General features: G+C 35.6%; 1 protein-coding gene across 1 annotated transcript; it reads left to right on the top strand.

Moving 5' to 3' along the window:
• Window positions 1-2,770: 2,770 nt before the first annotated feature.
• Window positions 2,771-10,697, top strand: LOC134820848 (uncharacterized). Its single transcript, XM_063831484.1, has 5 exons — window positions 2,771-2,899; window positions 3,241-3,366; window positions 8,180-8,317; window positions 8,571-8,751; window positions 9,157-10,697. The coding sequence occupies exons 1-5, from the start codon at window positions 2,855-2,857 to the stop codon at window positions 9,480-9,482; spliced, it is 816 nt and encodes a 271-aa protein (XP_063687554.1). The 5' UTR covers window positions 2,771-2,854; the 3' UTR covers window positions 9,483-10,697.
• The last annotated feature ends 1,320 nt before the right edge of the window (window positions 10,698-12,017 follow it).

The raw sequence follows: 12,017 nt of genomic DNA, 5'->3' as shown, positions 1-12,017 counted from the left end.
TTCCTTTTCTCATTTGGTTTAAATCTCTTCTAAGCTTCCACATTCCATTTCCAGCCTTAATTTCGGAAACTCGTTAAATTAGAAGTAGTATAGTTTAGTAGTATATTAGTATAGTATAGTGATTACAACTTAGCCAGTTTGTAACAGTAAATCTCTACATCGCTCTAGTATGTTCCGCATAGTGTAACTGTAGTATTGTGTAACACCCCCGATTCTAACACTTATCAACTGTCTGTGTGTAATGTTCACGTTGATAGCATTGACACAGCATATTACTTTATGTTACTTCAAGGACGCCTTACACAATTACATATTGCAGCACCTCGTTTCTCTATTAATATAACAGAACATATGTTCTCAGTATTCAGGGCTTTTTAGAATATATTACAGTGGTGTAATGGCATAGTACGTGTTAAATAAAACACGACTTTTAGATTTCCGTTGTACCTTCCTTTTAATCTAATCAATATATGAGGTAAGGTAAAAAGAGTGGTTTGACCGGTTTGTGACTTCTAGTAACTTCTAGTACCGCTCACTTCAAAATTACATAATTACACTTCATAATCACATTATGTTCCCAGCATGGCCCCCACCCTATACTACAGAGTTGGTTCAGCATTTTAGCTTGTTTCGTGTTGGATGAGAGTATGTCTTTGAATTTACTGTACCGCGATGAAATAGCCTACCAGGTAATAATTAAATAATAGTTATCAATACCTTACAAGACTTTTTCATAACGTACGAAATGCGACGGTTTTCCCGAAATTTCGCCATATTTTCGGACCGCCAAAATTTCGGTCGTCGTAATAGAATCCGTCGCATTATTTTTAGCTTATTCCAATAATTGTGGCTTCATCGATTCATTTTGTTCTTGAAAAGTTAGTGATATGATGGTGGGACAAATAAACACAATATTCCATGATGAATTTAATGTCAAGTAATACGTTTTAAATTTACTGTTTACAATAAATTACATTTATGTGCTAACATAAACGTCTTATAAGAGACTAAGTGAAGATAAACAATTTAATACCAAACTCAATAAGTGAAACTGAAAGAGTCGAGCCGGACCCCTTAGAGGAAGATGAAGAAATCGATTTATAAGTTTCATTTTGTTTCAACATGATTTTACCGATTTTTAGAAAATTTTGAATTTCCTTTGTGTCAGAAAACAAAATGATGAAAAATACCCTTATTTTCTGTGACGTCCGAAATGTGACGGTTTTTGTTCAATTTCGCCATTTTTTCGGACCGCCAAAATTTCGGTCGTCGCAAATTGGTCCGCCACAAAAATGTCTTGTAAGGTAGTTAATAGTTATACATATTTTGATGTACTATTACTAATTCCTTGAATAGTGTTTGTACTCTAGTAGCTGAGTGTATATTTTGTTTATTTGAAAACTTAAGCAGCTTAGTTCTCTCCTTTTAAATGATAAAGCCACATGTTATATCTGTAGTATACTGTTATCATAGTACTATATCCTGACAATAAATTCTCTTAGTACTATCTTATCTCCTATAAAAAAAACTTTGACAATGCATCACAGCAAGATACTATGTCATCATAGTTGTTGAGTGCCAATGGATCTACCAAAATAGGTTTATATTATCTCTTACTATGTTACATTTCTTATCTGTCTCCGACTCATCAGATAGTAAGATATCTCTGACTGACCAGTGACCAATGATTATAATTCCTTGCCTTTAAAGGCTATTAATTTGTCGAGTCAATACCCACTGTTCTTAACTGAATAACTGTAGAGTTGTTAACTGAATAACTGGTCAGGAGATACTGACTACATTATGTAACGTCTGAAACCAAGGTCGGGTAGTAGGAGCAGCCCTTCAAATGTCATACTCCGCAAGCAACCCTTCATTTTGTAATATCGCCAGCATCAGTTTCATGTAGTCTCAGCTTGTTCGCCCTCATTGAATAGTTGTGTCAAATCAATCTAATAACTTTAATGTACATGGTGAGGTAATTGCTTATTGACTACACAAGACAACTTTTAATATTTTCATTCTGAATAATTAATTTTTGGCGTGATCATAATAATATTCTCTTCTATATTCCCTTCTAACTTATTTACCTGTAACATATCCCCTGTAGGTGTTACGTATTCAACAGTAACATATCCCCTGTAGGTGTTACGACGTTACGTAGGGGGGGGGGGGGGGGCCAAGTGGATATTTGTAGATATTTGGATAATGTCATCCACTTTTTTCGTGAATTATCCATTACAATAATCTACAAATATCTACATTTATCTACAAAAAATGTATATCTCAAATATGTGCCCAGAAATTCTACTGAATTTTTGGAGATAAATGTATAAATTTGTAGAATTTGTAGAATTTTCGTGAATTATCCATTGATAATAATCTACAAATATCTACATTTATCTACAAAAAATGTAATCTCAAATATGTGCCCAGAAATTCTACTGAATTTTTGGAGATAAATGTATAAATTTGTAGAATGTCGAATCCACTTTTTTCGTGGATTATCCATACTACATTAATCTACAAATATCTACAAATATCCACTTGGCTCCCCCCCCCCCCCCCCCTACGTATTTAACAGTAACGTATCCCCTGTATGTGTTACGTATTTAACAGTAACATATCCCTATTAGGTGTTACGACGTTACGTATTTAACAGTAACGTATCCCCTGTATGTGTTACGTATTTAACAGTAACATATCCCCTCTATATCTATGTGTTACGTATTTAACAGTAACGTATCCCCTGTAGGTGTTACGTATTCTACTGGACTGGAGTAAGATAGTTGGCGGTGTGTTCACGTATCTTATACCAAGTGAATTCTACACAGCTCAAACAGTTTCTTATCTTATGGAGCTAAAGTTTGCTTTCCTCGACCTCTCTGGTGTTTCTTGGGTAATTAATTTACTTGCTTTATTTTAAATAATTTCTCTCATGTTATAAATTATTCCACGTTTAACTCTAATTAACTTATTTTAATTAAAGTTTCTGTTTATGTGATGGTTTACAGCACACGATAAACGTGTAGTGTAGATTATTGGTTATTCACACCATTGTGTACTCGTGTTTTAGATTGCGTATAAACTATAAGTGTATTAGTGTCTACGGTTAGTGGTTACCTGTGATTATTAAGCTGCTTTTTTTTTTGTGGTTTTAGCGATAACGGAGTTATTACGTGAATTTTGTCAAATAAACTTGTACCTGTATTTTGAAATAAAGGAGATTATTAATTTCAGATAATATTGAAGTCAGTGATGGAGCAAAGCAGTAACTTTATCTTCAATACGCTGATAAGCCTGATAACGTCTGCTAAGTACATCACCTACTTTATTATACGGGCTCTACAGATATCATGCTGCCAGGTAACTACTTTACATTTGTTTAATATGTTAACATGTGATTGATATTGATAAGCTTGCGTAAAAATTGGAGATTTGTACACTGCAAGCTGTTAGGCGTTCTCGGCTGTATGGAAATTTCTACTGAAAGTTGAAACTGACCAGAGTTTTAGAGAAATTTGAACAATATTTATTTCTAAATAAAGAGCTATCATTGTCGAGCCATATCACGTCACTCAATCAGTGACGATTGATTAATGATGTGATCCAGTTGATTGACTTATATAAACTATTGAGTCCCTCGCTTAGAGTATGTAAAATCCGGATTGGAGTATTATTTATGAGTCGCATTGTTGTAATTTATTCTGTGTAAAATTATCTTTATCCCGGTTGTTGCGACAAGTGAAAATGCTCTTATTAGGGAAAGGAGTTTACTCGACGTTTCAATGTAACTACATCGTATTCATGATCTCAAATTATTTGTTATATAGTAGTGTTGAAAGTATTAAAAGAGTTTAGAGTTAAAAGCTTAGAGTATAGTATAGTATAGTATATACATAGTACATACTAAGTATAGTATACTCGAGTAGTTCTGCGAAATAGACCCTGCTCCACAGCACTTGCGGGCAAAGCTTCAAAATGTAATAACTTTGCTGTCCCCCTTTGTTTGACAAGCTTGATCGATACTCGGTGGATCTGAGTGGACCATGAGCGGACCATGAACAAATTGTATAGTCATTGGCAACAGGTATTGTTATATAGCTCTTGTTGGATGATTGCAGATCAGAGGAGACTTGAGGACAGCAGTTTTACACAGTTTTAACAAAAACTATAAGAACAATAGCCTTCTTTAAAGCGCCAGCTAGAATTTTTTAGTCATAATGAGCGTCTTTAGCAGGCTTAGTGGGGCGTTAACATTATCAATAATAATATTCTCGATGATAATCTTCTCGATGTTGAATATTTCTTATGGTCTGGCAGCCTAAACCTCAAATGTCGGTGAGCTTCTAAATTCTGATTATTATCTTATATCGTAATGCATCGTAGTAATTTTGTAACATTTCAATTAGAATAGACTTATTAGCTTATTGCTAGACGTTTCGTCTGAGTTTGAGCCTGAACTGAAGGGAGTTAATAACAAATTAAACATATTCAATATTCATGGCGAATCATAAATGGCGATGAATTGTATTTATTACAATAGGGAAAAGAGCTAAAATGTAACACGCTATATCTACTGATCTTGTACAAAGCACACAAATTACCATTGTGAGCACATTTACTGCGCGCCACGTTGACGAGCGAGCGTTTTGTTTTGACGCGCAAACGGACACGTCTCGCAGTCCCAAAATAACAAGTACAAATAAATAAGTGGTCTTTAAATTTTGAATGATCCATTTACAATAGACGTATGTTTCAATTTGGAACGTTGGTAAATTGGTCAGGTAATTGGTACACTGAAGACTCTCATTTCGAAGAAAAAACATTGAGCTATGAACAGCTATATTCTGCCTATCGTATTGTAAACCAGACATTAAAATTAAAACTCAAAACTAACGTTACAATTTTCTGAAGTGTTCTTTTCAATTTTCTGAAGTGTGCTCTCCTCGGCCTACACTCACTTATCTCCATTTCGTAATATCAGATGGTTAATCCCTCAAATAAGCACGTTAAATAAAGTTCTGCTCAGCATCACAATATACACCCAATTCAGTAGCAAACAGATAAAAGTAGAGCAGTCAATGTCACTCCAGCCGCTGGCACTTTGAACTTCAACAATTCGTCGACCCTGAAAGAGAATAAGAGCCATTTTATTGGTTGGTTGTCGCTGACAATAAAATGTACAATAAGTACATACCAAAACGCACCTTGTGAAAGTAGAAAATTACTCTGAAAGTTAAAGTTTTCGTACAGCTTACCATCGGCTGGCAGCGGTAGAAGCGATGCAATGCATCATAATAAACCCAAACTCCATTCGTTGCAACTCAGCCTTATCTTCTGCCCCGATGGGAATGATAGCGATAGCTTTGTTTTTCAGGGAGCATAGTTTCTGTACCGCCACACCGCCCATCCTAACCAGTAAGAATATTCAATCTACCAAAGTAACACACGTACACTACCACACAAATATAACGTACAGCAAGATTAGAGGCAAGTCTACACAGGATATCAAACAATAAGGGTAAATCCCGTGATCAAAGAACTATTGGCATGAGAACAAAACCAAAACAACGACCAGCGGCTAGATGGTTGTTTAATATTACCAACGTTACAAGCGTGACATACAAACAAAAGCCATATAATGAGGGCTATTCAAACAACAAACTACTTCTGTATCAAGCAGTCTATGTTTTAACTGGTACTACACAATCCAGAGTATAAGTTGGATCATTAGTCATAATACAGCATATACATTCCAAGCGGTAAGGCACAGAAATTGTCAGAACAATCGTCTTCCTATATATTTGTTGGAATGTTGCGTACTATAGACAAACCTGATGTATGCAGATAATTTGTGACAGTTCACCGCAATAATAATATTATTGGTCTATCTGATTCAATAATCAAACTGTCAATTTACGGCTCAATAACCAGTCCAATAAAGACTGGTATTGCAAATATAGCTAATTAGCTATCGTATTGTCACGCAAATGTAGCTGTACAACTATACAATGTGCACAACATTGCGTTACTCCCACTACTCAATATCAACTAATGACATAAACTGTTCATGTACATTGTACAGGAGGGGTGGAAGATGAAAGCGAAATCTAAAACCTACTCAACAGAACTGATCATCATAATATCAGTAAGCTTATATTCATCAGAATACGAGCCTGATTTCACGTAATAACGGTTACAGATGTACCAGTTCTTGGAACAGACGGATAAGCATGCTACATTAATATATCATACGATTGTTATCTGAATTATCAGATGATACTGGTGATTTGCGGTTATTTCGATTGAGGCTGTCATAATTAATGTGCGGCAAATCTTCTATTTATAGAATATCATTAATTTAGGAGCGGGGGACACCGACTCGGGGGAGGTTATAATGAAACAACTGCTCGTGTAGACTACCACAAAGACAGAATAAAACGGAATTAAAAGAAAGGCCAACATTAAACAAGTTATTCCACTATATCACAATGCTGACGAATGTGGATAACAATAGTTACAAGGCACTCTAATAACACATAAACACAGACCACAACAACAGAATAGAGTGTAAAGGACTCTGGAAGCAACAGTTCCAGCACTCCAGCGGTCTTTAACTACCTAGAGTAACTAACACGATTATAAACTGGGCTCGGAGAAAGTGGTAGTTCAACTACCAGTCCACGAACAGTCAGTGTAAACAGATGGTGACAATGAAATACTGAACTAGGAGTGATATAATGCATTTTAACATATTATGCACTATGTAATATGTATTAACATATAAATCTATTATGTTGAGGAAGAGTTGTGGTGAGGGTTAGCTGACGTTTGATATGAAATCGACAGTAAGGATGGTATTCGGCCGCGGAGGAGAACTTAAAGTCTGCTCGTAAAATCACTAAGCTCTTCTTTTCATCTGCAAAATCAAGCAGATCGTATCTAAATTTAAAAGAAAGAGTATGTGGACTGCAATGATTTACATAACAAATCACTAAAAATAGAAGGAAACTTGTTGTCTGTATAATGTATAATGTGTTTATTAGACACTCTCTAAAACGTATGACTATTTCCTGTAACGCAAAATTCAATGGGGTTCTTGATTGTCTTATTTAAAGGCAGAATTCTATGTGATCCGAATGTAGAAATGTCTGGTCTAGCAAAGTGTACTCTGTGTAAACTGTAACAAAACTAAATCGCTTGAAAGAAATAAAGAAGATCTTACTAATATATGGACAGGAGTGCGTTGCCAGGTTAATTGGTAATTAGCTAATTGGTCTACAATATGCTCACAGGACTGGATAACATTTACCCCATTAGCTCTCATTGATATAATAGCATGTAAAGCACTTGTAGACAATTGTAAGCGGTGTTTTCTCCGCTAATCATGTCTAATAAATAGCCAGGTTGTCCAGTAGCCTAACTACAGTATATTACATAGCAATGTATAAGACAGATATATAAGCACGCATATTTGAACACAGCCGTAACCAAGTCAAAATGTAAGCAAATCATATGAACAAGGGTACCCTATGAAAGTGGCGATATAACGAAGATTATCAAATAAAACGAAGTTTTAAATATAGTCAAATTCCATTTATATTTGTTAATATTAATATAATTATTATGGAGAGGGGCGAGTTATAATATTATTATATTTATTATCTTGACAGTTACTGTTGTAACTTAAGATATGAAATTTGTATTCATTGTATTCCTTATATATGATCATATTAGGTCTGTGTCTTAACTCTCAAGCAGTGATGACTAAAATATGATTAATCAAGTCATATGCAATCAGCTAGCTGGAGGTATTCAGCTAGCTGGAGGTATGTGATGTATAACGGATGGTGGAATCTGTAGAATATGCTGCATTATTCCTAACCTTATTAAACTTGGATAGTCGAAACTATTTTAGGAAATTACTGAAACCAAAATATCAAACTATCGGAGAAAAATACTTGTTAGACACAATACTGAAACTTTTGGAACAACCATGTTGAAAAATGTGCAAACTTAGTCAAATTGATCTATTTGTGGGGCCGACAGCTTGCAGCAGTGGCGTTGTAGATTGTGTAATTATATTTACAAATAATCATGCGTATACCACCAACAATCCCGCCCCTCAAGCATGGTTTCAGTAGCTCTCAAATATATTAACTCTCCTTCTCCTCAGATCCTCCCGACTATGTTCGAGACAGTTTGTTCGAGTCTAATCCTGGTCCTAACGAAGGTCCTCAACGTTCCCTCTCAGATATTCTTCAACCTCTGTGTACTTGTGGAGTACTACGAGCTAGAGCTGGAGAACATTAAGGTTACTTAAATATGTTTATAATAGTCTTAAGAGTCAGATCACTTAAATCTTCTGAGCTAGACAGTCGTACGAAAATTAGTAATGAGTATAAAATTAGTCATGGGTATATAAAAAGGATCTAAGACTTGTGTAGATTTTCAAAATTGTCTGATATAGTGTAATTATGACATAGCAACCAAGTTCAGTTGTGTATTATTTGCGAGCTCTTACAATGGTTGTACTCTCCCAGTCAATAACAAACATGAAATTTCAGATGGTAATAGTGCTGAGTGTTCAACTGATCGTGTCTCTGTTTTATCACGCTTACTTCTACACAGTTCAGCTATTTCTCCTGATCTTCCAGCCTATACTCTCTCTAATGGAGTTCACTATATACCTCCTTCACGCTACTTTTAGTGTACTTATACCCGGCGGCCTCGTCACTATACTGATAGGTTAGTGGGCTTACAGTAAAACTTGATGTTTTCTATTATTATTAATCTTTTTTTCTTTTTTTTCCCTTTTTTTGTTGTTGGTAATCGTTGTATGACTTATTTACCAGTATCACGCAAGCATAACATAATTATTATTAATCTTATCTTCGTCATGAGTCAATCTTTCTTTTGACTATGTATTTGACAGTCAACAGATTAGGTTGTGGCGTGATGGTCCGCCAGTGTATTTCAATGCTAGACGTCACATTTCTGTCATACTATGTATTGTTGATGTGTTGTTACTTAGTAGGCTGGTTGTTAAGATGAGCTCTAATAAACCCAAGTCAGAGTCAGATCTATCTGAATTACAGGCCTCACTACGCTGCCTGACCCACTTGATCTGTCTTACTAACCTCCTTCTTGCAGGTCTCATCACATTCTGGAAGTGGTACAACCCCACTCAACCCCACCCCAGCCCCACCTCCCCTCCTCCGCAGACTATCCAGTTCACCCCACCTGCCCCTCCCACCGAACCTCAGACACCAGAAGAAGAGCTCCAGGAGCAACTAAACACTGAAAGAGAAGAGAAACTGTGCGTGATATGTACTGTGAACATGAAGTGTGCAGTGCTGCTGCCGTGTAGGCACTGTTGCTTGTGTCTGGAGTGCAGTGAAAAGGTAAGGAATGTGGAACAACCCCAGTGCCCGCTCTGTAGGAGGAACATTGCTAATGTCATGCAGATTTACTTGTGATACTGGTTACTGGTTAGTTATACTGGTTACTGGTTAGTTAGAGACTGGTTAGTTAGAGTAATAGTTCACAGTGCGGACCGGTTTCCGGAGAACAGATACAACTTACAGATGGCCTCTGTAGAGGTAGGATAGAGGATATGTCCTGATATATTCCCAGCTGAGCTCATTATTGAGAAGAGTGTCAGGGGGATTGTACCGCGAGCGTAGAATATAATATCTGAGTGATCATGATTTTGGAATGGGTTTACATTTTTAACGTAGCTAGAATTAGTGAGTGACAGTTCAGTTTATGATGAAATGGTGAAAAGTAGCAGAATAACACTATGGAGTATGAAATGTAAAGTAAAGTTTAAAGCTGATGTTCGTTAAGACAGAGTTTTTGTAAAATATGGAATAAAATAAAAAACTGTATTTCTGTCGAAGAATGTTATTTAAGGATGCTTTGCAGAGATGTTTGTCGACAATGGCCTGACAGAAGTCCTTTTTTTATGTGTTGTTCGAGCCCAAAAGAAATCCAATTTTTAGGGCTCTTGCAATTTTAGCTGAGTCCTGAAGCAAAGTCCCGTATTTAACCTTTTTCAAATGCATGCGTTTTTCAGATTTTAAAGATATTTCGTAAATTTGTATTTTATGACTAAACAAAATTGATGACGTTTATTATGCTTTATATATCAACGAATATTTGATTGCTGGATATGGTGTATTGTAATTTAAATTTATCGCATATGAAACGAACTATTTTGACCGATGGCCAATAAATTACATTTAGGCGAAGACTTTTGGAGTTTTTTCATGTACGTCCTTTTTTGCGTACATTTAGAAATTTAATGACATTCATTTGAATTCAAACTCGTCTTTGCTGGGAGCCCACAACCCATATTTCTGGGAGCCCACGACCCATGTATAACTTCAGAAGTTTTGTGGAATGTATTTCAGCATGTTAAATATAATATCGATGTTTGGTAGAACGTTTAAATATTTTGAAAGAAATCTCTATTGTATCGCAAAGTATATATACGGAGAAGTTACGCAAGAAATTTAAATTTTTGAGTATATTATTATTAAGCAAATTTGTCCGATTTGATAATTTCCGAATGAACATGACAACTTGTGAGCAAATTAGTAATTGTATGTTTTTTATTTTCAAAGAATATTATCATTAGCAATTTGATGTAATCTTATGAATAAAATAATTAATGCAACATAATTTTATTAGTTTAGTTTGTTATTTGTTCAGCTCTACTGTAGTTAATAATTGAAGTTTAAAGATTAATTTCCACCTCACTAGCAAGTAGCTTTCTATACAAGAAGAATAAGTAATAACACGAAGAAAACGTTCAGTTCCACGTAAATCTATTCAATTAACTAATTACATTGTATAATTTGACATTATATTCAGATCCGGCCTGCCATGCCGTGCCTAGCTTGCATATCATGCGCGCGTATTACAAAATCACCGCGCGCTAACAAAAATTTCGTGTGCGCGTTCCATAATCTACCAATTACCCACGGTATATACCAGATCAACGTCAGCATTAGTAACGGAAGATGCGACGGCTTATTGTACGCTAGTTATTGTGCAACTAATCGCTAATTCTTGAGGCGGAAACTCGGGACCTTAATTGAAAATTTCAAAGCAAATCTCCAGCCATCTCTGTGGTGTACTAGAGATGTGTATACATCTAGTATGTGTATTATACATGTACATTGACCGTGACCAATGCTTTAAACCCAAACCCCTGAAATGCTTATCTGCCAGTGTACGTGAGAAATGGGAATCAATACAATCTGATGATGTACAGTATTAACGTAGTATTTGTTTCCGATCAGTGATGTTACATTCTAAACTACATTATAAAAACTACGTGTTTACAGAGAGATTGTCATCATGTTAAATGAGGACAATAAAACCTTACACTGTAGAGTTACAAGCCGCATCGTTTACGTTTACAAGCGCCATTATTTACACCATTGTTTACACTATACAGTCCACGTGGCGAAATGAGAACACAAACAGTTGCTGCTGCAGGACACAGCTGGACAATACGTGTCAAACCAGCGCAGAATCTGAACCGGTTTTATATTTCACTGAACCACCGGGGTTATGTGTGAAAGAAAGGAGACTCTTTATTGGAACATCGGCCCCTAAATTAACAGGACCAGCTGGTGAACAATAAAACGTGGGAGTCTGGATATTTTAAACATCATTTAGATACATAATAGTTACTTTATTAAAACAATATGTTCGTTTAAGGATGGCTTTTAGACCGCGAGTAGAACCTTATTACTGAGAACCGAAAACTATTATTATCAGCAACGTGATTTCTCTTGCACAGTATTATTCTAATAAAATATAGAATATCAAGCAGAATATCGTTCATCCCAGAATGGAATAATCTACAACAGTAACCAGCGGTTTACACTACACCTTCATTACTAACCTAATTAAAGTTAATAGATTATTACATATTTAATTACAGTTGGAGATGAGTAATGTACACATTCATTTAAATTTCATTACTGTGAACCTAGTAC

Source organism: Bolinopsis microptera, chromosome 9 (genome assembly GCF_026151205.1).
Source record: "Bolinopsis microptera isolate Bmic1 chromosome 9, MBARI_Bmic_1.0, whole genome shotgun sequence".
In the NCBI taxonomy this organism is placed as follows: Eukaryota; Metazoa; Ctenophora; class Tentaculata; order Lobata; family Bolinopsidae; genus Bolinopsis; species Bolinopsis microptera.
The sequence above is the reverse complement of the archived record's forward strand: the minus strand, read 5'-3'. Positions and strand labels throughout refer to the sequence as shown.